Source organism: Rhodamnia argentea, chromosome 5, assembly GCF_020921035.1.
Source record: "Rhodamnia argentea isolate NSW1041297 chromosome 5, ASM2092103v1, whole genome shotgun sequence".
Classification (NCBI taxonomy): domain Eukaryota; kingdom Viridiplantae; phylum Streptophyta; class Magnoliopsida; order Myrtales; family Myrtaceae; genus Rhodamnia; species Rhodamnia argentea.
In genome coordinates this window covers 1,637,753-1,665,582 of record NC_063154.1, presented here as the reverse complement: position 1 = coordinate 1,665,582, position 27,830 = coordinate 1,637,753, and the positions used below count along the sequence as shown (strand labels likewise).

The following is a 27,830-nucleotide window of genomic DNA, read 5'->3' as shown; positions in this document are numbered from 1 at the left end:
CTTACAAGAGTCATTTAAGACATTGCTTCCTTTACGTAGAACCAAATTCTATCTAAAAGTACCCGCATTTTCAGCTTCACTGAGATTTCTACAACGTCCTCTTGCCTTCAGATTAGAATATCGGAAAAGGAAAGGCTCGCGATAGAGAAGAACAGAACTCTACATTCAACTTGTCGACGTCACTTGACATCTACTTTAAAGCTTCAGGTGCAAAAACCCCAGGAGCCACTTATTGACTGAAGAGAGAGGCTACAAGAGCATTACATATTGGGACTTCAAGGCAGAAAGCTACTAAACCATGAGAACGGACTGATACAAGAACAAGAGGGAAACAGATTAGCCACCACAGCTTCATTCAGCGGTCACTCGCACATTGCAAAGCATGTCAATGCATTTCTGCCTCTGACAATACCCATCACTTAATCCTGCAGGACTATCTTCTTTGGTTACATCAGAGATGCACTTCCAACTCTTGCAGTTTCTCATGAAACTGATTTTATTATTCGATACGGAAGGCCAGGAATATACAGTAGCAGAGGAAGGTAGACAAACGTCTGAAACCTGGCCTGAGCGAGTTTTATTTAGGTTCTTTCTCCGCCAGCTGGTTTTGCAGAAACTCCAGCACCGATTGCCGCTGTTTAGGGTGCTAAAATTGTCAAAAAGAGCTTCAGTAGCAAAAATAGAAACCAAGCCAAGAAAGTTCATCTTACACGCTGTTCGAGACCAATATCTTCAGATTTCAGTGCCAATGATTCCAACAGCTTTATGCCTTCTTGAAATCCTTGAATGGCAATATCTTCATTTCCAAGGCTCCTGTCAACATCCGCCACTTTCGCCAGAGAAACAGCCACATCTAGAATCTGTTGACAGACGGATAAATGTAAACATAAAGGTCCCGGTACTGACAGTCAATTAACCTCATTGGTTCATGCAGTGAACCCATTGCAATTGTAAAGTCAGTTTATCTGACCAAGTTTGCTATAACTACGGCTAGGTCCAAGTTTATCTGACCAAGTTTCCTATTTAAATAGCAGTGCAACTACAACTAACTTGCAACACCAAGAATACTTGCTGACCACGTCTTTGTGAGACCGTCAAGCGTGATTTTTATTACGTTCTGTTTTCTAACTTATGTCTGTCATTTTAAGTCCATCCTAGGAGAGATCATATGGATAGCAAACAAATAAATATTCACAACAAGTGATGATAGATTCATTGCATCAAATAGAAGATATCCTAGAACTTCATGATGAAGGCATTGCTGCAAATAGAAGATCTACTAGAAGTTCATGATGAAGGATAAGAACTGCACGCACACAAGCAGCAAAAAGAGCGAACCTGCGAAGGAACATCTGGACTATGCTTTGCAGCATCTCGACGAACATTCAAGGATCGCTCATAATAAGATCTTGCAGCTTGCAGGTCTCCATCATAATACTTAAGATCGCCAATTTTATTAAGGGAAACAGAAAGTGTATGTGTAATCTGCATGGAAGCAAGGTTGACGCAGAGAGAGAGAGAGAGAGAGAGAGAGAGAGAGAGAGAGTGTGTTATTGAATATAAAGTCGGCGCAGATCAACTAAACACAATGCAATTACCTCCACATCATCTGCTGGCAATTTTTGTAAAAACCCGACACTTTCCTCAAAATAAGTGACTGCAGAAGCAGCATCTCCTATTGCTCGACTGCAACAGACATGTGACATTGACAATCAATTTCTATCATCTAATATGTCTCAATGATTGACGTATTTCAATTTCCTAACGCAAAAGGAAAATGCAAAGAAACTTTAATCAACTCCACATTTCATAAGATTTTATATCTTTGACAGCAAGGCATCAATATCGATTAAAAAGCAGCCAGTAACTACAAATTTAGGAGCCATAGCCCCAGTCTCAAGTCTCAACCACCTTACAACTGAACACTAACTCTAGCATAAAATGCAACAAAGATCTACAACCAAAACCCTAACTAATTAATGTACCAAAAAAATTATCTCAATTGACCTATCATTTGTACATAAGAACTCCATCCATAATGAGAGAAGCCTTTTCCAGGTTACACACAGGAATGAGTTTACTGCCTGCTAAAAGCAGGCTTTTCTAAAAGTCTTTCTTTTAGGTTAAGCTATCAATACATCAGATTTTGCAATTTCTACGAGAAGTTCAATTGCTAACAATCCATTATGACACTTAATGTTTAAACATGGGAGCAAACTAGAAAAGTCCAATTGCTAACTCTCCATCATGATACTAGTTGAAACATGGGACAAACTAGATATATGATTGTTTGGAGAGAGAGAGAGAGAGAGAGAGAGAGAGAGAGAGAGAGAGAGAGAACCAGCAGTCCCCAAGCATGCCGAGGACAGCACCCAGCTGAGAACACAATTCTGATGTGCTGCCCATTTTTGCTACCTGATCTCTAATATCCTCAGCACAAAGAGTGAGTCTTGACTTAGCACTTGCCACATTTTGAGCACGAAATGCCTACACATGTGGGAGAATAACTTAAGAGCATAGATTGTCAAACAGAAGATGTGATACCACAAAGCATAAGGTCCCAATGATTAGAAATCCGATTCTATAAACCCACCCGCATGGCTTGTTGAACCAAGAAATCACCTCTTTCCAAAGATACGTCCTCATATATCACCGTCTTCTTCTCGCTAAGTTCCTCTCTATCGGCATTCTCAACGTGGGACCTCTTAATTCTACCATGCCCTTCGATAAAACGGTCAACCGTGCTCTGCAGATTCGAGTTGGCTTCAGTGCTCTCAATATCAGCTCCACAGAGTGGGCAGTCCGTAAATCGCAATATACATGCCCTAGATTCAACAACCAAGTAAAATGATCGTAAGGTCCACAAAGCCTATAGAGAATAATTCAGACAAGCACCACTGGATAAATAACAGATATGCATTCGACTGAGCTAACCCAACCCAATCTCCCCACGTCACCCAAGCAATGACTCGTATGGACACTTCCTTGGGAAGATTACTAGAGGCACAATTAACATCATTGTAATAACACGAACAGAATGACATTCATAGCTCCTCACTTGCAGAAGACATGAGAGCAGGGCACGCATTTGGTGCAATCGAACAGAAGGGCTTGACAAAGCATGCAACTGAGAGGGCCAAGCTTGAACGTCTGCGAGTCGTATCCGAGGGGGCACTTGGGAGAGACGCTCCCGGGATCCGTCTGCGACTGCGAGTCGTAGCCGAAGGGGCACTTGGGAGGGATGCTCGCGGAATCCGCGCCAGGCTCCTTCTGGTGCTTCCTGGACGACGCGTCCTCGGGACGCGAAGCTTTCACAAACGGGCAGACCGGCGTCATCTGAAGGCTTCCGCTCTAAGGTCGTACCTCAACAAATAGCAACACGAACCTGCAACTCCCCGCGAGAGACGAAACAATCCATCAGCGACCATCGATTCCTCGCCGTACCGACGATCAATAAAACAAAGCGGATCCCGAAATTGATCGGCAATTCCGATTCCGGGACCGGTGGCCTTAACCAAAGATCAATAGAATCTACGGATGCAACAATTTCAGCGGATATTCCATCATTCCCAACGCAACCCTCAACCAAAACAAGTGTCGCGAGAGAGAGAGAGAGAGACAGAGAGAGAGAGAGAGACCTGGGAAACTTCCGGCGGCGTTTCTGCTGCTGCGGCTGCTGCTTCTTCTTCTTCTTCCTCTATGTCAAATTTCGCTGCATCCGGCGAGATCGTCACGGGAATATGAATGGCAGAAAGCTCAGTTGTCCCCAGTCACCACCACTTGCCTGATTCCCCACTTTGATTTTGTATTATCGGGTTTCTATTTTCTATTTTCTTTATTTATTTGACTTCGTATTAGGAGATTAATACTAATTACGTACCTAATAATATTCGCTGAACGGTATAATTTTGGATCTTAGAAAGTATTAAAAAATAATTTTTATGTTGTGGGATTTTGCATTCCGTTTTGTTTTTTATATGATTCGGAAGGTTTCGAGTATTCTTTAATTTGAAAATAAACAATGGATATGCTTTTAAATTTTGTGATCTGGGACACGAGAGCGACAAGGGGACAATGATTTACAATTGGATGTCGAAAGATTAAATTCCTTTGTGCTTTAAAAAAATATGACTATAAAGCCTCCAGACATCTTTTGTCCTATAATAGATAAAATACATCATATTTTGATTTTGGTATATATCTAGTTAAGATAAATGGGATTAGCTCGGATAAAAATATCTTAAGAGAGAATGAGATAGATCCATATTGAATTTCTTAAAGGAGCAGACACAAGAAGAATCGAGTTTTTTCACAATCACGGCATCTCTTCGCGTCGGGCCACCTCTCCATCTCTTCGGGCCGTTTCTTCGACGGTGGCGGCCTTTAAGTGTGACCGCCTTTTCGCCATGCATAGTCGCTTCTCCGGCAGTGGCAACTGTTAAGTGTGACCGCTTTTTTGACGACGTTAGGGTGGGGTCTTTGGCAACAAAGCTAGATATATCCACGATCTTGTTCTTTAATCGATAGTTTGGCATGATAAGAGACCATGTCCCTAATTCTTTAATCACTTGAACCTTTTCAGCATTCGAAAAGGGTCTTGATATGTTATGAAGAATTCAAGGTTGATCATTAACTTTCAAGATAGCTCGCTTGAAAAACATATATAATTGCATCTTCAACTTGTAAATGGAATAAGCAAGACTGACTGGTCATTCTCAAAGGATTCCATCCAAATCAAAACCCTAGTTCTATTGGGTCTCCTTGATCTCTGCTCAATAATAATTCACTCATCAGAATTTATTGCTTTCGCTTAATAATTTCTACAGCGTTATGATATTTTAGCAAAATAGAGTCGATCTCAACTACACCTTGCCTCTATTTATCCGACTTTATATTCGAAATTCACCAAACAAGAAATAGAACATGACAAAATCTTTGAATTATTTATTATATTCTATACAATTTTATCTTGATTAGAAATTCGGACCACGAAACGCAGCCCAATATAAGATAATGTTGACTTTGATTACTAGGGGTGTGCAACCGGACCGGGTTTACCCGGAACCCGGATTGGCCCACCCAAAAAATAGGGTCGGGAATCGGTTCTTGCTCAAACCGGTCAGGGTTTCGGTTCCAATTTTTGGGAACCGGTTAAAACCGGTCCGGTTCCCGGTTCTAGGTGAAGACCCACTCGGACCGGTTTTAGAACCGGTTTTTAGTTACTTAAAAAAAAAAAAAAAAAAACCTAATGTAGTGTCCAAATAACTATGATTTTGGTTTTATGCTCGTGGTGTTTGAGTTTTTCTGGTGCTGGTTCATGCGCGCTTAATGTGGTGTCTTTTAACATGTTATTTGGATCATGCAATTTTAGTTCTTTTTTAATGGGTACAACGAAAATTGAAGTGTGATAGAAAGACTTGCACTATGTTAATTCAATGTTTTGGAGGATCATTGTTGCTTTTGGTGGATTGCAACTTTTATTTTTTATATCGGGGTTTGTTGCTTTTGGTGGATCATATTATTATTTATTATTATTTTTTGGATTATTGCTTTTGATTTATTATAATTTTTGTGGCTCATTTCATCAATGTTCATATTATTTTGACGAAAAAAAAAGGAAAACAGGTTCTCGGGTAGACCCCGAAACCGGACTGAAAAATAGGGTCGGTTCCAAAACAGGTTCCAAGATAAATAGGGTCGGTTCTCGGGCCCAAAAACTGGGAACCGGTTATAACAGGGTTGGTTTTAGGGTCTAGGTCTAGACCCGGCCCACCCGGCCCATGCTCACCCCTATTGATTACTGTAAATTTACTGCTCGCAAACGGTCGAAATAAAATTAGGCCCGGCTTGTTTGGCCTTTAGCCCGGCCCAAGATCGACCCGTTTTGGAAACTCGGAGCGCCTCCATGTTTTTTGTACACCTGAAGGAGAACCGAAAAGCCGTTAATTCTCTCTCTCTGTCTCTCTCTAGCTCTTCGACATTCTCCTGCTGTCGAAATTTCTGAGTCTGATCTTGATTTTGAACTGAGTTTAAGACTCTTAAAGCCCTAGCAGTTGCACCGGCTGCGCTCCGGCGTGTTGCACAGGTGGTAAGAGTTCAATCTCGGTGCCTTTTTTTTTTTTTTATAATAATTTTTGTTTGCCCTTTCGTTTTTGTTCATTCGTTGCGAGTATTTCAATCTATGTGCTCTTTGTGCTTCCGTTTTCCGCTCGTTTCGGCACATCTGCGATGCGATAGGGGACGAGGAGTTGGAGGTGGAAACTTGTTATGTACAATGATGAAATATTTTTCTTTTTTCTTTTTTTTTTGTGGAAAAGACTATTACGTTGTCGCAGTATTGGCACTAATATTCGGATAAGCATAAGTCGGAAGGGCTTAGTAACTTTTTTTCTTTTGCTTTGTGTAGGATTTCGCGGTAGTCCTTAATTCATGAAGTTGGCAGATCAAGCGGTTTGTTTGTGGCCATAATGGAGATAAAGGGTTTGTGGATCCTAAATCAAGTAGTTTGGAGGTGTGCTTACTGGGGTTTTCAGTTGACTAGGAATATATATATGGGTAAATTCCCATGCTTTTGGATTAGTACTTTGAGCTTCAAACGTGGCCGGTTATGTGAGAATTAAGTGACATGGAAATTGCAATGTTTGGAGCCATGTTACATCTATAGGTAGAATGAGAAGATATGGTAGCAGTTTCCTGTGAAGTCGGCGATGGCTTTCTCGTACAAGTTCATGTCCCTAGTAATGTTCTATTGGTTATGAGGGCTTCTTTTTCTCTCGTTTATCACTGCTCTGCCAAACTCAAGCTGATATTGGTGAGTAATAAGATTTCTAGACCTTTTTCATCTGGGAATTCAGCAGCTGTGTGCTTTAGTATGCTCGATGATGAAACCTCCAATTCTTACGATGGAGAAGTTCTACCAAAAAGAGGGTGCATTTCAGCTGTCAGTATTGATGATATGGTGTCTCATCATGGTGATCGTTGCTCTTCTGAGGAGATTCCCTTGTTTTTGGAAAATCAGAAGTCAGAGGAAGTTGAGATGGAAAGCATGAAACCGTTAGACACAAACTGCCAATGGATTCAAGGTTGTGAGAAGTTGTACTGGGCTAAATCGAATCAGATTAATATGTTCCGGGGCTTGGACAAGCTCTTTGATGAGAATTCAGAAGCTGCTATTGCTCTAGGATTAAAAAATGGGATCCAAGCTACTTGTAAAGTGATACATATTCTTGCCTCAAGGAATATGAATCATTTAGTGGTTCGTCTTATCTTGTATCTTGTACGGACATATCATTGTCACAAGGACTCCTCCACTCTGTTGCTAGATACTTTTCTTGATACCTGTAAGGAAAGAAGAGTACTAAAAACTGTACATAGTATGTTCGTTGATTCTTACATTAAGGAAGACATGCTAAATATTGCCCTTGAAGCATCGTTTAAAGGAAGACTGCTTAAAATTTTTCCTTCAGCTGCCGTCTGTAATTCTTTATTGCAGGCACTATTGCGATCCAACCAATCAGACCTGGCTTGGGAATTTTTGGAGGAAATGCAAAGTCAAGGAATAGGTATGAATGCCTCTGTTATCAGTTTGTTTATCAAGGACTACTGTATCAAGGGTGACATAAGAAGTGCTTGGAAGTTGGTCACAGAGATGAAAAATTGTGGGATCAAAGCTGATGTGGTTGCATATTCTATCATAGTTCACCATCTCTGCAGGATGTCCTGGTTAAAGGAAGCAACATGTTTATTGTTTAAGCTATTGGGGATGGGTTTCTTCCTGGATTCTGTTGTAATTAATTCAGTCATTGATGGCTATTGTAAGGTGGGAAATCTAGGAAAAGCAATTTGTATTTTAAGCATGTGCGGCCTTCCCCTTGACAATTTCTTGTATAATAGTTTTCTCACAAAGTTATGCAGAGATCATGACTTGTCGATTGCTTCAAAATATTTTCTCGAGATGCCTGAGGTAGGCTTACGTCCAGATTGTTATAATTATACTACCATGATCCAAGGCTATTGTAAAGCTGGAGATACAAAGAGAGCTTTACAGTACTTCGGGAAAATGTTGAAAAGTGGTAATAGACCATCCACAACTACATATGCGGTGCTCATTGATGGGAGTTGCCAAATAGAGGACATGGAAATGGCAGAGCACATGTTTCAAATAATGATAAAAGATGGTTTACTGCCTGATGTTGTCGTTTGCAACACTTTAATGCATGCCTATGGGAAGCAAGGCCGCTTGCATAAGGTTTTTAAGCTTTTGGGCTTGATGACAACTGTTAATATTTCTCCTGATATCATCACATACAATACTATCATTCACAGCCTAATGAGGAATGGGTTGATGACTGAGGCGAGAGATATTTTAGATGAACTTGTCCAAAGGGGCTTCTCTCCGGATGTTGTGACATTCACTAGTGTGATAGATGGGTTCTCAAAAAGGGGGCATTTTGTGGAAGCTTTTCTCATGTGGTCCTCCATGAGCAAAGTAGCTGTGCAGCCTGACATTATAACCTGCAGTGCTCTTCTCAGTGGTTATTGTAGGGCACGTAGAATGGAAGAAGCAAATGCACTATTCCGTAGGATGCTTGATGCTGGACTGAGACCTGACGTGATTCTGTACAATACTCTCATTCATGGATTTTGTAAGATTGGATGCATGGAAGATGCATGCTACTTGGTCGATCTGATGGTGCAGGGTGATATTTATCCAAACAATGTTACACGCAGGGCACTTGTCCTTGGCTTTGAAAAGATGAAGTTCAGAAATCCTGCAGAAACTGCAGACTTTAAGCTGCAAGAAATACTAGTGAAAAATGGCATTCACATAGGTGTCGATGCGTACTTATCTATGGCACATCGACCGGACAGGTGAGGCACTGTAATTGCTTGGGAGATGCCCTGGCATGTGTCTGACTACTTAACTTCTAATTGTGCACGCTGTAGTTGCTTTGGAGATGCCCCTGCATATTGTGTATGATCTCTTTAACTTTAATTGTACCATTTAAATATTCGTCATATGTTTACCTTCTGAAAGAATATGATATTAAAAATTTTTGGCTTGTGGGTCATATGTTTACCTTCTGAAAGAAAAAGATATTGAATTTTCGGTTTGTTGGTTACTTGGTCCATGTGGCCGTATTGGAGTTACTAAGTATACAAGTGTTATTTTCTTACATCAGATGTGTGTACTGGAAGATCTGACCACTCAAGATGGTCCATCGTCTAACTTTATGGGGATCAGTGAGCTTGGAGATGGGCATCTCTCAAAATCAGTGAAGGGAGTCACTTGCACTTACAAGGTAAATGAGTAGAAAGTTTTTCAGAGAATAAAGTTCACAACGCGTGATAAAGGGGCCTTTCAACAAAAGGCTAGTAAAACTTCTAATTGCTTTCAACCGATGACATTATTGGATAAACATATCAGCGATGCAGGTTGCTACCTTCAGGAGATTGAGCTGCCACAACTCTGAACTATGGCGGACAGATGTGTTTTCTTGTCTTAATGCTATACGGCCATCGGTGGGATATAGAAGAAGTCCACTAGTCGTCCGCAGCCATCTGCATTATGCCAAATTTGCACGGAAACTAAGGTAAGAGCATTCTTCTGGAAGCTTGGTTATACGGGCTAGCTTTGCTGGGTCATCAATGATATGCACTTACAGCCAGATGAGGTGGTCCCTAGTTCACCGATGACGAAGGATCAATTTCAACAACATAAAGAGGGTCAATGTTCTTTTCTGAGTCACCTTTTCCATGACTTGCAGGCCCCTTATGCGAGTTTTCGTGGGTGATCAAATTTGAGGTGATGGCCGTAATCCTTTGGAACCTTCCGTCTGCATGCTTTAATAGCAGCTTCTTCTCGAACAGCGTATTTTAACTCTAAACCAAGACCAACAGCGGCAATTTTGGGGAAATGATGGATTCAGAAGTTGTTAGGAGTGGCTTCCAGTTGCGCGGATCCTGCTTGGCCTGTTAGTTATCAGCTCCTTTCTGGGCTGAGTTACCGCATAAGCAAGGAATTCTTATGCTACGAAAGATTGATTTAGGTGGAAGGTAGGGAACCCGCCGTTGGAAATATTGATTCCGGTTCCGATTCATTCCGGTTCCTTTTTTAATTTTAATTTTTGAAATAATAAATAATAAAATGAACATAATAAATTATAAAATATAATCAAATTGTACATTGTAATAAAATGTGAGGAAAAAAAAAAAAGAGGAGGAATGAGCTTGAACTTAATGAATTATCATTAAGCGCTTACATATCTTTTTGGGTAGAAGAATCAAAGTTCATGTAGTTTTTTTACCTTTGATAACCCCAACTTACCTCATCGTCAATCGTCGCTACCCGTTGTGGTACCCGTGGCGGTGGTATATCCAATATCATCGCTAAAAAATTCGTGTTCTCGATCCAGCTCTTGGTGTCGAAATTTCGCTCTCGTCCAATTGTCGACACAAGTTTGAGCTTCCACGGACTCCGAACTTAATCTTGAACGACGAGAGTCCAAAACTAATCCTCCAACGCTAAATGTTTGTTCAACCGCAACCATTGAAGAAGAGGTTGCTAATATCCGACGAGCGATGAGGGCGAGAACCTGGTAATCGATTTGGTGACTCTGCCACTACTTTAGGATTTTGAAATCTATACTATGTTCTGCATCACGAAACTCAAATTGAGTGGTTAAATATTTTTCTAATTCAGAAATACTACATGTTGCCTATTTTTGTTTTTTTTTGCATACTCTTGAGCATATTATACCCTCTACTAAGTGAATTACCACCTTCACTACGTGAGGCAGTGGATTGTAAAGATCCGGAATCACTTAAATCATATCTACTACAAAATTCTCCATATAATACTACTATAGATTCTTTAACATCTCCTAGTATATTTGAAATATCTATTGAATCTTCCAACTATAAACAATCATGATAATACACATTCAAATAATCTAGTAAACCATCTAATTTCATACGTGGATAAAAAACAATATCAACTAAATAGACAAGAGGAATTTACAAATAATAATGCAATCATTTTTCTCGCATTACTAAAATAGTTCGAGTTAATTCAGTATCATTTTCATATTCACTAAAAACACTACCAATATTAACGCACTCTATTAAAAATAAATGCATAGTAGGATAATAAATACCAGATAAAGTCTTAGTAACATCATTAAAAATTAGCAAAAAATTTAAAAAAATTTTGTAAACGTCCCAATGTTGCGGAAGTAAAGTAATTTCGGGAATATTTTGTGAAATAAACATATATAATAAATCTTTATAATCAAAATTTTGCCGAAACAACTCGTACGTAGAATTCCAACGAGTCGGAATATCTTTTGGAAATCTTCTTGCCCTTCTCATATGTTGTTTACAAAATTTTTCCCATGATTTCATAAAATGGGGACGACTCCATAAAAATTTAATTGCACCATTTATTGGGGCGAGAGAAGTGTTAAGAGTTCGCAAACCATCTTGTACACATAAATTTAAAACATGGCAAGCACATCTAATGTGAAAAAATTGTCCGCCAAAAGTAGGTTTGCAAATATTTCTAATTCGGGAATAGAAGCGGTATTTGCGGCGGCATTATCAAAACCAATTGAAAATACTTTATTTATCAAATTTTATTCTTCTAAAACTTGCCTAATTATTCTATAAATATTATGAGCTGAATGTCTTTAATTAAAAACTCGGAATGCAATAAGTCTTTTTTGAATGGTCCAATCATCACCTATCCAATGACACGTGACACCCATATAAGAATGAATTTGTCAAGAATCACTCCAAATATCGCTACCTATATGCACACGTTCATTGAATTCCGCAAAAAATTTTGCTAAAGATTTTTTTCCTTTTTTATAAAGATGAAAAAGTTCGCGTTTAAGAGTGTTTTTTGGAATAATTGGTGCTTGCAGAACCAACGCAAGATTTATCAAATATTTCATATTAAAATTTTCACCAGTATTAAACGGAGCATGATCAAGGGCAACATATTCAGCTAATGTTTGTTTATAAAGTGCATCAGTGTAACGGAATATAGGATGAGGATTAGAAGTGGCGTACCCGGAAACTTGTTGCGTATTGTTGATCTCCGCTTATGTTGGATGTTTTTTCGTTAGATGCCAACGGAATGTTCCGTAGCCGTCTCCTTTCGTAAATTTATATGTTTGCGAACAATATTTACATTTTATATTATACTTATTTTTGTCTTCATCACGTACCTTGTCGAAGTGTAGCCACAAGTCGGATGTATTATCTCGGCCCTTCCGTTCCGGCTCATTTGCCGTTGACGTTTCTTTAACATCGGTGGGAGGATGAAGATTTTCTTGTGTTGGGATGTGCTCGACGTTCGGAATCGGGACATAGTTGATATTATCATCGTTGTCTTCCCAACATGCATACTCACGATGATCATATTCGGGAATGGGATACCTCGGAATCTCCCATAGTCATCTTGCCCTTGTCGGCATTTCCGCTTCTACTTGCCATTTTTGAGATAATTGATCGGAAATCTGATTGAGAGAATTGAGTTGGGATTGAAAGAATTGAGCGAATTGAGAGGATTTAAGAGAATTTGATAGAATTGTTGAGAGGATTTGTGAGAAAAATAAAAGGGAGATGATAGGTATTTATAGGCAAAAATACCTCGGCTCAATTATTTGATAGAATTTTTTTTTTTTAAGGCAACGGCCAATTTGGCCGTTGTGGCTTTTGGGGGGGGAGAGGGCCCGCAGGGGGGCCCGGCCGTGAGGCAAAGAGCCCAACGGCTCTTTGCCCCACTGACAACTTCTTTTTAAAAAAAAATACAGGTCGGAACCGTGGGCCAGGTCAACGGGCCGATTTCGGGCCCACGGTTCCAAATGGCCATCTCTAGTGGAAGGACTGACGACTTAATTTTTCCTTTTCAGCTACGATGAGCGACTTCTTGATATGGTTTGCACATTCTTTTTGTAATTAGCGACGACTACAATAATTACATTTTCGTGCCATTATTAAAAAAAATTAGCAAATTCCCCATCTATTTACTTCATTTCGACCATCATGGATGACCATGAGATCGTTTTCGTTGATACTTGTCGTCTCCATGGGTGATGGCAACGTTTCCTAGATTCCATGAGCTAGATCCAGCATCTCCTGCAAAAATAGCTAATCATCTCCCACCGACTGGCAAAAAATTTCCTCTCATTGCTTAACTGATTGGAGAGTTACGCACTTGCACACGCGGAATTCGTCCAGTCGCATCAGGGATTTCATTCTACCCAGAATACCTGCCTGACTTTTTACTAGCTCATGCGGAAGGCACCGAATTGCCGGTTTCTGGTATTTCGCCTCCTAAAATATGAAGGCAGAGGAAGATCTCTGTGCCATGGTGTGACGATCGGCATTCATCAAAATCCTGGAATGAGACTGAGCATATGGGGTTAACTACGGCCAGATGGACAGAGCAAAAAAACCAATTGAAGTAATACTACCACCTTTTTCCCCCTTTCCTTCCTTCTTCCCCCTTCTTTTATACACAAGTACAAAGAATATTCAGGTTATTTTACAAAAACCCTTAAAAATCTATGAATCACAGGTGGACAAAATTTACACCTTCAATTCTAAAAGAATACATCTCCCAAGGGAATCCTAAGCAGCTATACCAAACCCACCACTTAAGAAGATCATATAGAAGAAAAAGTCATCCTGAAACCCAGCAAGCATCCATCTACAAACGAAAGGACCACAAACTACTGTACAGAGAAACCCACAATCCATCCATACAGAATCTCTCCCCTTTTTGCCAAGTTTTTGCAATATCCGATGCTTTGTGTCTGCCAACAGGGTCAAAGGACCACACCCAAAAAATCCATGTGCACGGCCAAAAGAGCACCGTTGGATCCATCGTCACAAGAACATGCCACATTACTTGACCCGAAATTCGTGCCTGAAAACAGTTAGGTTCTGAGTGAACTTATCCCTGTTCTTCGAATCTAGGCTTCGAGTGACATCCGCCATCAGTTTGTCAAAACATAGCGAAAGCCTTTGATGCTGATCCACCGGCTGTTCACATCACACAAACACGTAACTATCAGAAAACATGAAACAGGATTTCAAAGCTCATCAATTGAAACCGACAAGCACATGCAGAGATGGGACTTTCATTGGCTGCAAATCTGACAGACCTTCAGCAATTCTTCATCTACTACTAAATAAACTACTTTATGAAGATTTCTCAAGTGTTTTATGTTTACATGAATGCTTGTGAAACCTAGGTGCAACATTTTATGCCAGAAATCAGGTATGCTTACAGAAGAATCACTCCTTTAGATACAAAACAATTGGCACAATGGAAACCATCAACTATTTGTATTCGCAAACCAAACGCCATTTGTTGCAAAATGGGATCATTGCCATAAACACAAATCAATCAAAAGGGGCTTTGTAGTTATAAAAACCAAATTAGTCCTTTTCATTTGTGCTTTCAATTCAACTAAATGTTGTCTCCATTACCCAGCATCCCTCCGACAACTATTGCTCCAATATTCCATAATTTCTCATAATGCAGGCAACAAAGGATACTCCCAACCTACCAATCCAATCATATTCCTAATTGCCAGTTATCCTGGTTTACTACTTTAGGCTAATGATGAGCAGACATTAACCCAAGGTACAGTCTGATTGTAGACACTTGTCCGTTTTCCTTGAAAATAACTAAACTTTGACCTTCCTACTTGCATACAGAGATATCTAGCATATAATATAACAAAATTTTAACTTACTTGTGATGCCAAAATCTGAGCCTTCAAATCCGAGAATATCTGCAAAGACGTGAAAAGTCTCAGCTAAACATCAGTGCCACGAACATATCCAACTTGCATAAGCGAATTCCAAACGGAAATGACAATACTTATCTAACATGAGAAAAAGATAAGAACCCATGTCATCTAACTCTAAATACAAGTAAAAATGGAGCTCTACTTATACTCCATGACTTGCCAGTACCCCTTCCGACAAAAAATTGCAGGAAATGACAATGATTGACTTAAATACTTGAACCCACAGAGGGAAATATGGGATGCTCGAAAATGATACAAAATGCGTTACGCAATGGCATGGACTTGATATGCAATTATCATGCAGGTGTAATACATTACACTACAAACATTACATTACCAAGGAAAACATTCATCATTAATAAACAAGTTTAGAAAAGAAAAGCAACTGTAAACCAGTAGGCAAAGCTAATAAAATCTGACCTGCTCACTGATGAGGATCAAGCTGAGCATTGGTCTGCTAAGACTCCATTGGTTTCCACAATCCTCGAATAAAACGATCTCAAACAGAGTCTTTAATATCTATAAAGGAGAACATAAAAGTCTGAGTGCACATTTCAATTTGAGCTCATGAATAAACAAGAAATAGATCTTCCCTAAACTAAATGTCAAACAAAAGACAAATTTACGCATGTCATAGCCCTTGAATTTTAATTGCAGGAAATAAGTCCTAATTTTTCTTTTTATATCATTGTCATTCTTATTTCGCAGAAGTCATTACCAAGAAGCTACCGCACTGGGGATACTTAGCAAAATCAATATATAGAAAAAAGTGGATAGCTTTCTTACTTCTGGAAACAAGGTTGGGCAATCTGCAATACGTCGAGCAAGATTTATTGCAGCAGGTGAATTGGGTGCCTCACCCATCGTGATGTTGTTGAAGTAGAATGCCGCCAAATTATCAACAGCAGATGCACACTGAAATGGAAAAACAAAATTAACGTGTTACCTGTACAATACAGAAAAAGTGGTGGCACTTAACCCGAAATAAGACAGGCATCAAATAACTTTTTCTGGTAATACAAAAGCTTATGTCGGACCTTCTTCATGAAAGCTCCATAATACTACTCTCTGGGATATATATGTCCACAATGGCGGTAATTATATATCATGTTCTGAGATATTCCTTATCCAACAGGCCAAGACAACTCACAGTTCCAGAGCTATTTTTATGCATTCTCACTTTTTGATTTAACACCTTGATATATACCCCCTTAAAATGAAGAGAGGATCAACCAATTACGCACCTGAGATGAGATATTTGTATCCAACCCTTTAAGACCCGATTCAAGTGAACCAACAATATGCATGAAGGTACTTGTGTCGAGATTCAGAATAATAACTATGTGGCTGCTGAATAGAACCTCTAGGAATGCAAAGTAGGCTCTTGTTAACTGCAAATGAGAAAAAGACATGAGTTATTTGTGTGGTGGCATGGCCCGTCAAACAAGCCAAAAAGAATAATGAATACAATTGACCACTAATGATTCAATGCAAACTACTTCTTCATTAGAAATGTCTTCAATTCTGCACCATAAACATAACAACATGATGCTCTTTCTTTTTCCGGATAAATACTCTAAAATTACAGAAACATATTCCTATAAACGGCATTACTACAATCATCCCAGACCAGAAATAAAAGGTATCTCAATATGGTGGTTTGGGCAGAATTTGATCGCACATAGAAAGATATGGTGATTGAATAGCTATTGTTAGCAAAGCTGTCCATATCAGAGGAACCCATGTCTCACATACCTTCCTATATGCTAAGATATCAGCCAGAGGAATTGAAAGTGTCATCTTCAAGGCTATATCAAGTGCATCTGAGAGTGCCCTATCACCATAAAGCTCGAACACACCAAAGTTGACGTAATTGCCGGCTAGAGCTGCAATCAACATGCATATGTTTACAGGCGATTATAACATGTTGAGGAAGTGACTGACAAGTAATCAATCATCCTGAATATTGGCGATAGATAAGAGGATCCTACATCAAATTGCAGAATAGCAAAGTAATATGGATGTGACAGCAAAGAAAGGAGGGAGTTAAACCATTTCAACACTCACACTCAGGTAAGCAAAAGCTGCACCCACAAGAAAGGTGCTAACATAGCGACTTTATAGGCAGTGAACAAGCAACAAGTAAATTGCAACATCGACTCAAACAGATTTTTCCCATTGCCCAGATGGTGACTCCAGTAAAGTTGTCAGCATTAAACAAGTGAAAGAAACAATGTTTGCTTAATGGTAGTATATATTTTTGGAAATTAAGTACGCATTAAAACAACGAACTTTATTGAAAATATCAAAGCACTCTGCTGTGAGAAAAATTCAGACGTGCTACATAAAAATATTTGTTGTTTCTTTTTTCCTTAATGTGCTAGGCACAATCAGCTGCTTGGTAGAACAGAAACCTGACGTTGGCCCAAAAGTCTACTACTCAACTCACTGAAGTGAGTGGGAGTATTCAACAAAGGTAGAATTTTTGTCACCACTTCTGTTCATTATACCTAGCTGCCAGCAAAATATGGAGGACAAGGGCCCTCTCAGAAGGCTAAAAGTGGATAGAGTCAAGACCATTCCATTGTGGCTAACAACCTATCCTCTCCCGCTATACATACTCTTCTAATTCTTCCATTATTAGGTTATATCGGTGCTGCAAATTCAAAGAAAACATGTGCTGAACTAAATGGGCCATTTGAAACTATCCATTCAAAGAGAAACAAACAAGAACATGCTTATAATCAATGGAAAAAGGTAAAAAATTCACAATAGCACCTAATCAAGCATGCATCTCGTTAGAATCACCGATATAAGCTGCTTCTTTAGTGCTCTTACCTCTAGACAGAATAGTGAAAGAAATCCAAATCCCCTTGTATTTGAAAGCGTATATATCAGCAGCATTTGGGAGAGACAATATTCTTGACCCATAGGCTACAATCAATTTACTGACTTCACGGAAAAGAAGTATTCCGTTGGGTGAAGATGAATCAAACGTAAGACGCTGGGCTTTGTTCAACACAAACTCAGCCATGAATTTCAACATTGGGGTAGTAACCTGCATTTTTCAACAATAACATGACTATCACTTGCAAAATATTCAAGGCAAGAACCTATGAGTATCAGCCAGAGCATACAAAAATAAGACAAATGATTAACCAAACAATAATCAGGACAAACAAATATTTTCTTCAAAAACTAATGACCAGCGGACTGCATCCAGAAAGGACAAATTTACAGGCCAACAGGCATTCAAATGGTGGTTGAAGTTTGGGGGGTTGAGGCATAGGTTACCAGTCTGGTATTCACATCCTAGCAAGAGCAATAAGAATAAAAACACGACCACAGGCAAACTGACATAAGGAAAAATTCAAGGACAAAATATTTGAAGTGCATATAATCATTTAAAGGAACATTTCAGAAACTAACAAACATAAGTGCATGCTTCAAGTGCTCAACTGGAAAAGAGCGCGTGTATGCATGTATCCAGTTCTCTGCATGAAACAAAATTAACCACCTAAAACATACCTCTGGCGTATCAGACCAAAGAGAGATGCCTTTCAAAAGAAGGGGCATATGAGCTGGATATAGCCAATCGAAAAGAAGCCCATAAGTTCTCCGACTGCAAGACCAAGTACATTCATTATCACAGCTTATACTTTAACACTGTCAAGCACGTTCAAACATAATATCAAATCACATGCCTATTTGTAGCCATTGCAATTCCTCTCAGATCCCTCATTAACCCAATCAATGCATACTTTACAGCATCTGTACGAAACATCGAGTCAGGTGTTGATTCCAAGCTTATGAAAACCTGAAACACAAAAAAAACAAATTGGTATGAAAATCAGATCGAAACGCTACACCCATATGGCATGGGGACTTTGACTAGAGGCATATAAGGTGTGCTGTTATTACCGAGTGAAACCATCAAATGAAAGAGTGCCTACCATATCAATCTTTAGCACTTATTTAACATTTAATAGAAAGGGTCAAATTAACAAGTGCCCCGAGTCTGGCCAAAAAGAAAGCCAGTGCCCTTGGGGCACACATCTAGTATGCTTGATTTGATATAATTCCATTTTCAAATCAGTGACTGCACGTAACAGTATATCGAGCAAACAAAATAGGGATCCGCCTCAAATCCAATCGATTTCTCCATTGTTCCGGAGAGTTGTAAGGGAAGTAAAACTGAGACTGCATTCGCTTTCCTCTCAGATTAAACTGAGAGCCCGATCCCCATTGGAGGACAAAGGAAAGGCCATTAAGGATTATGACATTCCACCCCCTCCACCTAAAATCAAGTTGCAGTATGGGAACGCTCATACCATGAGGGGGGAAAAAAAACAAAGCTGAAGCACCAAGTAATGTCGACCAAGTGTATTGCTAACTGTAAAATTTCCTTAATTTGAACCTTAACAAATGCCCATGGGCACTCATTGACAAAATCCTATCAAAATGCGTTGACACAAGCATTTCACATTAACGGGAGCAAATGCATCCCAAATGAAGGGGGAAAAAACCACGAGAATGGAAAGGAATTGTTAAATTATTGATTAGTAAGACCCTTCAAATGTTACCAAATGAATCACCATAGAAGCAAAAGGCTTACTTGCAATAGGGGCTCCATCGATGATTTAAATTTCAAGGGGCTATCCTCCAGGAAAATTAGCCAGCCAATAATATAATAGAACGTCGTCCTACTGCGCGAGCATCTGTATTCCTCCAAAAATGGGAAGTGTTCCCTCTGCATTCATAAGCATGGGGCAAAAAAAGCAGATTAAAATTTGCAAATCACCTGCAAGGGTAGGGAAAATAAAGAAGCAGGAAATTTATAAAACTAGAATTACCGTGTGATTTGCAATTATGAATTTAACAGAGTCCAACTTCAAAAGGAGCTTTCCAGTCATGTAGCTACAAAAATTTAAAGGCAATAAAAAATATGTTAAAATTGTAAAGGACACAAAAACAACCATACTGCTCGAGTTGAAGAGACTTATCGAATGACTCACCCCGAAGCCAGCTCCAAAAACAAACTTAAGGTGTGATCAATGACTTCTTCGCTCTAAAATGGAAATAGAAATAAAGAATCAACAGAGAAACAATAACCATAAATATCGCAAAAGAACAAGATGAAATAAACTTTACCTCAGTGTAGCATTTAAGATTTGTAGCGATCTTGCTCATAATCACATTCAAAAGTAACAAATGATCATGAATTCCAAGAAGCTCAGACAACCGGGCGTATAACTGCTGCAACAGAACAACAAGAAATTGTAAGGCTATGAATGAGAATAGACAAAGAAATCTCATGAACATATCAGCATAATTACTTTTGAAGAATGCATAGCCTGATCACCAACATAAGACTTTCTGAAGTGCTGAAAGAAGGTAAGTAATGCTCGATCGAGCCTTTGCTTGCTCATTTGACCATATCTCTGTGACAAGGAAGGACAAAGGTATTATTAATGCAAATAGAGACCTGCAGAACTGCTCATCAACTAACAAGCAATATCTACAAACGGAGGGATAGAAACAGAAGGAATGGAATCTCTTTGCAATTCAATCTCGACCAACTAGCAATAGCCACTTAAATGCTCAAAAAAAGTCCCAAACGCTTCACTTAAGACATTCATCGAAAGTAGGAAAATTTGTTGTTAAACAAAACAACCTTATATGCAAAAAAATATACCCAGAAGAGGAAAATAAAAGGCTACAACTCAGTAACCCAAAGGGGAAAACTGATCAGATAAGAGGAGCATAAGGACTAGGACCATTTTTCGCCATGACGCCCCTCCATATACCTGAAGAGCCTTAAGAATCTAGCTTATTTATGTGAGGGAAATGGGAAGGATGCAAAGCCACAACAAATCTCACAAGGGTATCTTGACCATTCAACTTCATAAACCAAAACACACAGTTAAGTGTCCCGTCCTCCTCTAAAAGTTCATAAATAATCACCTTAACGACAGTTTGAAGCCACTAAAAGTGAGCAAAAACCGTGAAAAAAAAAAAATCTCATATCAAACTTCAAAACAATATACCAAGAATTTCCCTGAAACTGAAATTGTCCACAATATATACTTATCCATAGCCAAATGAACCCTCAATGTCTCATTTCAGAATAAAATTCTTAATTTGAAATGTATAATAGACAAATTACCTGACTGTGCGACCCAGTGTCGGTCACATTGATTAACTGCAGAACACGAGCAGAAAGTTCTGCATCAAGCACTTCTTGCGACTCCATACTGCACCAAAATGATGTCAAAAGTTAATTATAGCAACATTCAACATCTATATGCGCCTCACTTTCATGAATGGAGCGGTCCTCATATGGTGCCCCCAAATAAAACATTCATGGGTCCATTCATTAAGAGCGACACGGAGATTAACTAATCAGAGAGAAGAACCATCAATGCATTGGGTTTAAGAAGTCTACAAATGAAAAAAGAATAGAAATGTTACCTACAACCAATGCATTGCTTTATTTTGACTATAGCGGCAATTATATGGACAATCCAAGCCAGTTTAGCTTCAAGAATGGACAGATCACTACTGTCACCTGCTGATAATCGTGCTCTCTCCTACAGAGAAAAAATTGATTGCATATTGGACCCATTTCAACGAATTCAGGAAAAATATGCCAACACAATAGAGATATACTGTGTATGTTTGCAGAATAGGCTCCATCGTTTGTATTATGTACAAACTACTGCTCTCATACTGCAACACAAGATAAAAGAGAGATTCCATAAGACAATATCTAGGCAATTCAACCAAAATCCACTATATAATAGGTTGGCTCTTTTGAATTTTCAAAACAAAAAACAACCAGTAACAGTATAATCGAAAACAAATAGAAATAAATAAACAATGAGACAGATATCAGAACCTGAAATCTACAGAGATAAGGGAAGCAGTCAAGCTGATCCTGAAGAAGTTCAACATTGTCCAACGGATTCTCTGAGGGATCATCTGGAAATCCAGCCTGTGCAGCGCATTTAGAAGTCATTAAATAATACCTTTTGATAAGCAACAAAAGCAACACATAGTCACCGCAACAATAAGCAACCTGTATGGAATCAAACCGTGAAGTAATAAAACCTTCAGTGATCTTAGGTACAAACTCATCCAGCAAGCATGGTGCATCACCCTTCAAGTAGGGTACAGATGTCACCAATCTTGACCACAATCCCAGAAGGTAGTATACACTGCTGCTAGCCCACTGATGAAAAGGCAATTATTAGTATGCGGACAATAGGGATCCTAATGTGAAAAATGGAACAAGGCATCAGCAAACCTGCCAAGATTGCAAGGACTTCAAAGTGAACTCCGCTACCAACCGTATCCAGTCACCATAGCCTTCCACATTGACAAGTTCTGACAACTACATTAGATTTTCAAGAACTCAAATGAACACGACCGGTTGTTCCACATGCGTAACAGTATCACAAGTTAAAATTAGATAATGGGGAGGAAAAAAAACACGAGCACTTCAAATATACACGAGAACATAGGAAAAGGGTGCCTGCACATGAAATAACAAAAAAAAAAAATCGTATAATTCGCACTATTCAAGAAAACTGACCTTATTATCAGGGTAGATTCACAATTGTATGAAATAATTAATGAATTACAATAAAGGAAAACAAACAGCATGAAGCCACAGTTGTTTTGGGTTCTGTTTTTCTGGTTGGGACCCTTCATATTCCAGTCACCTTGAGTCCAGTTAGCATTATCTGGGTTTGACTTAGCTTTTTCAAGTTCCAGTCAATTAAGTTTCAAAAGGTTGATTCACTGTTCAATAAATGGATATGGAAAAAGGATCAAAGAAAAAGCAACAAAAATACAAGCAAATACGTCAATGCTAAGAGCATAAATCCATACGCCAATCAAGTCTAGACACGTTCATAACACATGCTCATACTCAAACTTGAAATGGTGAAGTACGGATAGCACCACAGTAAAGCAGCAGCCAACATGTACAATACCTGATAATTTACTCTAAAGCGCCCGAGAAGTCGACAAAACTCATGGTAATTGTCATGATCAGCAAGACCTAACACCAGATCGACAAAATTTCTCCATAGTAGTTAGCGATGTCCATTGTAATAAACTTCATCATGCACATGCAATATTTAGACAAATTATCGACCCAAGAAAGCAAATCCTACCTTGTCCTGTTTGCAAAATTTCTTTAGTTCCAGTCATCAGATGCGCCAAGAACTTGGAACGAGCAGCATCATTAGTAAACAGAGAACGTCTTACCGAAGCTAAGCGCACCAAGCATTCAAGTGCCTGCAGAACATAAGCAGAAACTTCTGATCAATTAGAAGTTTTCAGCAAGCTCATTGATAGAAGCACAATACTACATAGATATGGAAGAAATCAACCATCGAGATGATTCACTTCCTAAAAATGCAACCAAAATGACAGGGCGCTTTCATCATGCCAGTTATGGAGAAAACGCAGATAAATAATCCGATATGCTGGCAAAACACAACCACACACCCTGACGCAGCATAAAGTCATTATCCGCGACCCCTTCTTACTTCCACCTACCAATTACTATTCAACTCAACACAAATTCAACAGATAAAATCTACTTAAGGAGTAAAATACGATAGATACTCTACCCTCGAAAATATGCAACAAAAAAGTTTAAGTTCAAGCAAACCATCACAAAGACTGTATTCCTAGTTGTTAAATCTGAAAGAGTGGTAAAATACTACTGTCGATAACTGTCCGTATGCAAAATTTTGGTGAAATATTGACTTAACCTGAGTATCTATTGTCAAGCCAAATATGGTGATTAATCGACCGATTAATAAATTAATTAAAGAGAACACTCCAAAAAAGATCTTTACCGGTCTTAGTGCACTTATCGGAACACAATACTTCCCAAGACAGAGAGTGTGATGGGACAATCAATGCACTTATGGCTAACAGCTAACTTAATCTACATCTACAAATGCTAACAAAAATGAAGCAACTAAATTTCAAGCTACAAGGCAAGATAGCAGTGACACGGCAAGCAATACGAACAATGAATTGAAAACCATACCTCTTTTGAAAGAGGAGCATTTCCAATAGCATAATACTCAAAAAAGATCTGGAGCGTAGAAGGATCCTCCAAAACCATCCTCCAAGATGATGGAATCTATAGTCATAATATTATGTTAAGACTATTCAACACGAGTATTTGATTATAAAAAAAAATAAAATTACAAAGCCATACCTGAACCGTACCAAACTCTTCTGAACTTTCATCAATAGAGGTCCCCACAAAATCAAATGACAAACACTTAAGAGTGAGCGAGAGTGCTAGCTCTTGTAGACGACTCGCCGCTGCACGTACAGCATTGAATCAAACAGATTATGAAGCAGGATACAACACTAAAAGGTCCAAAAAGTATTTTTCTAATTAATTCCTATGTCCGCTTACCATCATTTTTCAGTTGATGCAGAGATGTCAACGATATCTGGAATATCTGGGAAAGTGATTGATCCCTAAAGGAGCAAGCAACCCTTCTGTGGTGCGTTGATGGCAGGCCTACATTAGACTGCACAACCACGAAATGAAGAAATCTCTAAGAAATTCAAAAGAAACAAAAGGAACCATCACTATATTTCCTACAAGAGAAGTTACGAGGGCAATCTCAAAAAGATTTCATCACTTTTCTCCTCTTCACAAAGAACCTTACGGCCAAACCAACAATATTTCATATCTCGCTGAGAAAAATCAGTGAAGGTACTCAACACTTGTACTTCTGTTGACTCCTCCTTTAGATAAACTTAATATCAGGTGCTTATGAAATTGACCACTGTCAAATTGTCACAGAATAAGAAATAATTCTTGCACCAAATATTAAGACAGTGTTCAAGAAAAATAGAGAGAAGGCAGGAAAACATCCCAACCTGGTTCATTTCTGAAACAAGTTGATTCAATATCTTCAAACCAATTGCATAATGATCAGATGTTGCCTGTTGACAAATAGAATATCAGAAAGGAATACCATCACGACAAAATATACTTAGCAGTTATAATAACAAGAAAGTGGAGCCAGCTCCATCCAATCCCGAGGACTATGTCTAGAGCAAGACCCGTCAAAGCGAAAATCGCACCTATCTCGCTGGTGTTTCTGTAAGAAAGTGCGCACGTTACAAATGGGATTGTGTTTTAGAAAAGTTCTTACATATCTCATTCAATGTGGATATCAACTCTCACTAGTAGATAAAAACAGTGGAACAACCCTCCTTTATAATCAAAGGTAACGATTTGAATAGATGAATCTTATAATAAATGAGTCTACCATCAATTACAAGGCCAGTCCTAAAGAATGATTCGCAATTAAAAGAAATTAAGTATATTTTTTCCCTAATTAAAAGAACGAGCAGAACATGTCTTTATCTGCAATTAGGTGATTCCTCCACTATATAGTCACAAACACCAGTTTGCAATATCTTTACCAAAAAAAAAAAAACACCAGTTTGCAATAGGGCAGTATCAATAATTACTAGGGATCGAAAGGTCGCAGGACCATAAGCAGAGGAATCACAAAATAATCGCGATATTTAGGTGACATGACATTTACCCAAGTTAGACATCCACGTCACAGCTGTCATTATCCTTCCTTCGCAAATAGATTAGTTCAAGGACACTAATCCAACATAGAGACACAAGGTTTATTACCCGTAGAATGCAACAATAAATGTGCATGTACAACTGGCAGCAAAGTATAAAATGTGCATTTGTACATGAATAACAACTGAGAGTGCTCGGTGAATAGTAATATCGACCTGGCTCAAAAAGTTAGTTGCTTCTTTCACCACATCTCGAAATCTGTCATCGTCAAACCACCCAAACTTCGTTATACGGCACAAGAGTTGAATCAATGATGCCGTCACAAAAGGCTGTAGTTTTGGACCTCTGGTTGCGAGATAATTAATTAGGTAGTTTCCTATAAAGAAAACCAACAGATTTAGTTAAGGAGACAAATACAAAAAAGGAAGGGAAAAAAAAAAGAATGCAGACATAACAACCAAAATAGACTGTTGGAGTCTAGAAGATTACGAATATCAAGACGCAGCTGTAGAGCAAGAGTATGCTCGGTGACTTGCTTTAATAAGCTCGAACTAGCGAGCATCAACGCGTAGGGAGTCAACGCATTGTCGAGGATATACTGGCACTGTGAGATGTAATCTGTGTTAACCGAAAAGCATTTCAGAGTGTTCTCGGCATGCGCCCGTTCAGCTGAGTCCTGCGAATTGTACAACCTCTCACACAGCGCCTCTAGTTGCGCCAAGCTCTCCATGATAACTAAATCTGATTCCAAAAAACAAATGCCAAATTATTAGAAGACAGCCAATGTCAACGATAAGCGGGGGACCGAAATCCACGCGCAAGTAACGCGCTTGAAAGTAACAGAATTCCAGCAAACACTACCCCAATTAGTTCTCTTTCAAAAGTGGAAAAAGAAAAAAAGGCGAAACCATTTTGCTTCTTGAGTTGGCTTGTTGTCCCTGCCAAAACTAGGACACCATTTCCACGTTAGAGTACCATTCGGGAGTTTAGAGTTTTAAGCTTTGTTAACTTGAATGAGGAGAAAACTCTCCGGGGAACATTGTCACTGAAAACCATTTTTAATCACTAATGTCAATATTTGGTCCAAACGAACTTAATTAAACCACATAAATGGATCGATCAGCCACCAGCATACTACTTCCGACGTTTGCCAAAAGATTGCTCAAACCCGCACTTCACGAAACCAACACCGCAGTGATCATCGGCCAACAAACCGCAGATTGTAGGTGCTTTGTCTAAAATCGCGAGGCTTACTTCCGAGACTGACAACGCGATGGATCACGCACAGTATCGGTGGCAATGCGCATCGCAAGAAGGACAAAACTCCGGAGAATGCGATTCAGAGAGCCCGACTTACGCACTCAAGCCCCGTCCAAATCACGCCACACCGAAGTTACGACAGACGGCACAGAATCAAGCCAAATCCCAAAGAGGCTCAGGAAAACAATACCGCTATCGGCGATTGATTTATCAGTAGTCCGGGATCATTTTCCTCCTCTGATACGGAACGCCGGGGCGGATCTGAGATCCAGAGACTCGCGCCACTGTCGATTGAGAACGAGCGCGGTCGAACCTTTCTCCTCGCTTTCTTGCTCGCCTCGATCGAAATGGAGAAACTGAACACACAACGTGAAAGTCTCGCAGCGAGCGACGGGGAGAGAGGGAGGGAGACAGAGAGTGGACGGTCGGAGTTTCTCTTGGCTTCTTACAATAGAGAGCGAGAGAAGGGGGAGAGGGAGCGCTTTTATGCGATGGTAATTTGTGGTGTGATCAAGCGTACGGGTAGAATTTGTCTGAGTCGCGTCGTGACCGTCCGATGGGGGGGTCCGCGAGGGAATCTAGGGCACGCGTTAGCGTTGGTTTTAGAGAATCTATTGTTTGTCACGCTCACGTCTCCCTTTTGTTGCGTGCCATTGTTTCGCGGCTATATTAACTGATCGCTCTTGTTTAATCAGTCCCGGGTCCAAAACATCGGACGGTCCAAATTGCTTTGGCCCATTCGGATCGTTTGGTCGCTCGAAGGCAGCAGTATTTCCGTACATGCTCGCTATTTATTTTCGCAAATTTTCGAGACTTTTTTTAGGAAAAATGACACAAATAATCTCTCAACATTTACCTAATGTGCATTATAATCTCTAAACTTTTAATTTGTTTAATGTGGTCCATGAACTATAGTCTAATATGCAGATATGATCCTTGAACTTTTAAATTGTGTAATGTGGCCCTAGACTTTCAATATGTTCAATTAATCACGGAACTATAATAATATGTTCAATCTTCTCCTTAATTTATATTTGATAAAGGAAAATATTGAACGTTACTAGGTTGAAGATGCACCAAAAGTCCGAAGACCGTATTGAACAAATTAAAATTTCAAGGACCACATTGCACATTATGCTAAAGTTTTAGTA

General features: G+C 39.3%; 3 protein-coding genes across 11 annotated transcripts; 1 reads left to right on the top strand and 2 right to left on the bottom strand.

Moving 5' to 3' along the window:
- Nucleotides 1-144: 144 nt before the first annotated feature.
- Nucleotides 145-3,802, bottom strand: LOC115743756 (protein NCA1). Its single transcript, XM_030678693.2, has 8 exons — nt 3,639-3,802; nt 3,059-3,385; nt 2,594-2,825; nt 2,342-2,487; nt 1,599-1,686; nt 1,339-1,485; nt 711-860; nt 145-634 (listed from the first exon to the last, which is right to left on the bottom strand). The coding sequence occupies exons 2-8, from the start codon at nt 3,334-3,336 to the stop codon at nt 578-580; spliced, it is 1,098 nt and encodes a 365-aa protein (XP_030534553.2). The 5' UTR covers nt 3,337-3,385; nt 3,639-3,802; the 3' UTR covers nt 145-577.
- On the bottom strand, nt 1,092-27,292 carry LOC115743750 (exportin-7). 5 transcript variants are annotated; one of them, XR_004015734.2, is made up of 30 exons: nt 26,870-27,290; nt 25,909-26,160; nt 25,635-25,795; nt 24,753-24,818; nt 24,280-24,397; nt 24,073-24,182; nt 23,899-23,994; nt 23,009-23,132; nt 22,826-22,893; nt 22,135-22,221; nt 21,907-22,059; nt 21,727-21,822; nt 21,498-21,557; nt 21,300-21,418; nt 20,995-21,082; nt 20,165-20,269; nt 19,980-20,084; nt 19,844-19,896; nt 19,682-19,745; nt 19,444-19,578; nt 18,533-18,645; nt 18,357-18,450; nt 17,667-17,886; nt 16,584-16,714; nt 16,073-16,219; nt 15,615-15,743; nt 15,249-15,347; nt 14,772-14,810; nt 13,722-14,052; nt 13,467-13,663 (listed from the first exon to the last, which is right to left on the bottom strand). XR_004015734.2 is itself a non-coding variant. In XM_030678679.2 (29 exons), the coding sequence occupies exons 2-29, from the start codon at nt 26,147-26,149 to the stop codon at nt 13,915-13,917; spliced, it is 3,159 nt and encodes a 1,052-aa protein (XP_030534539.1). In that variant the 5' UTR covers nt 26,150-26,160; nt 26,870-27,290; the 3' UTR covers nt 13,467-13,914. The 5 variants fall into 5 exon arrangements, 4 of the variants coding, with proteins under 4 accessions (XP_048135325.1, XP_030534539.1, XP_030534540.1 ...); XM_030678679.2 differs by having other exon boundaries at nt 13,467-14,052; XM_030678680.2 differs by having other exon boundaries at nt 13,467-14,052; nt 19,980-20,081.
- Nucleotides 5,943-10,001, top strand: LOC115743752 (pentatricopeptide repeat-containing protein At2g19280). 5 transcript variants are annotated; one of them, XM_048279371.1, is made up of 4 exons: nt 5,943-6,088; nt 6,407-8,974; nt 9,183-9,302; nt 9,428-10,001. In XM_048279371.1, the coding sequence occupies exon 2, from the start codon at nt 6,680-6,682 to the stop codon at nt 8,873-8,875; it is 2,196 nt and encodes a 731-aa protein (XP_048135328.1). In that variant the 5' UTR covers nt 5,943-6,088; nt 6,407-6,679; the 3' UTR covers nt 8,876-8,974; nt 9,183-9,302; nt 9,428-10,001. The 5 variants fall into 5 exon arrangements, with proteins under 5 accessions (XP_048135328.1, XP_048135329.1, XP_048135330.1 ...); XM_048279372.1 differs by lacking the exon at nt 5,943-6,088 and having other exon boundaries at nt 6,207-8,974; nt 9,428-9,593; nt 9,768-10,001; XM_048279373.1 differs by lacking the exon at nt 5,943-6,088 and having other exon boundaries at nt 6,207-8,974; nt 9,428-9,674; nt 9,768-10,001.
- Nucleotides 27,293-27,830: the final 538 nt, after the last annotated feature.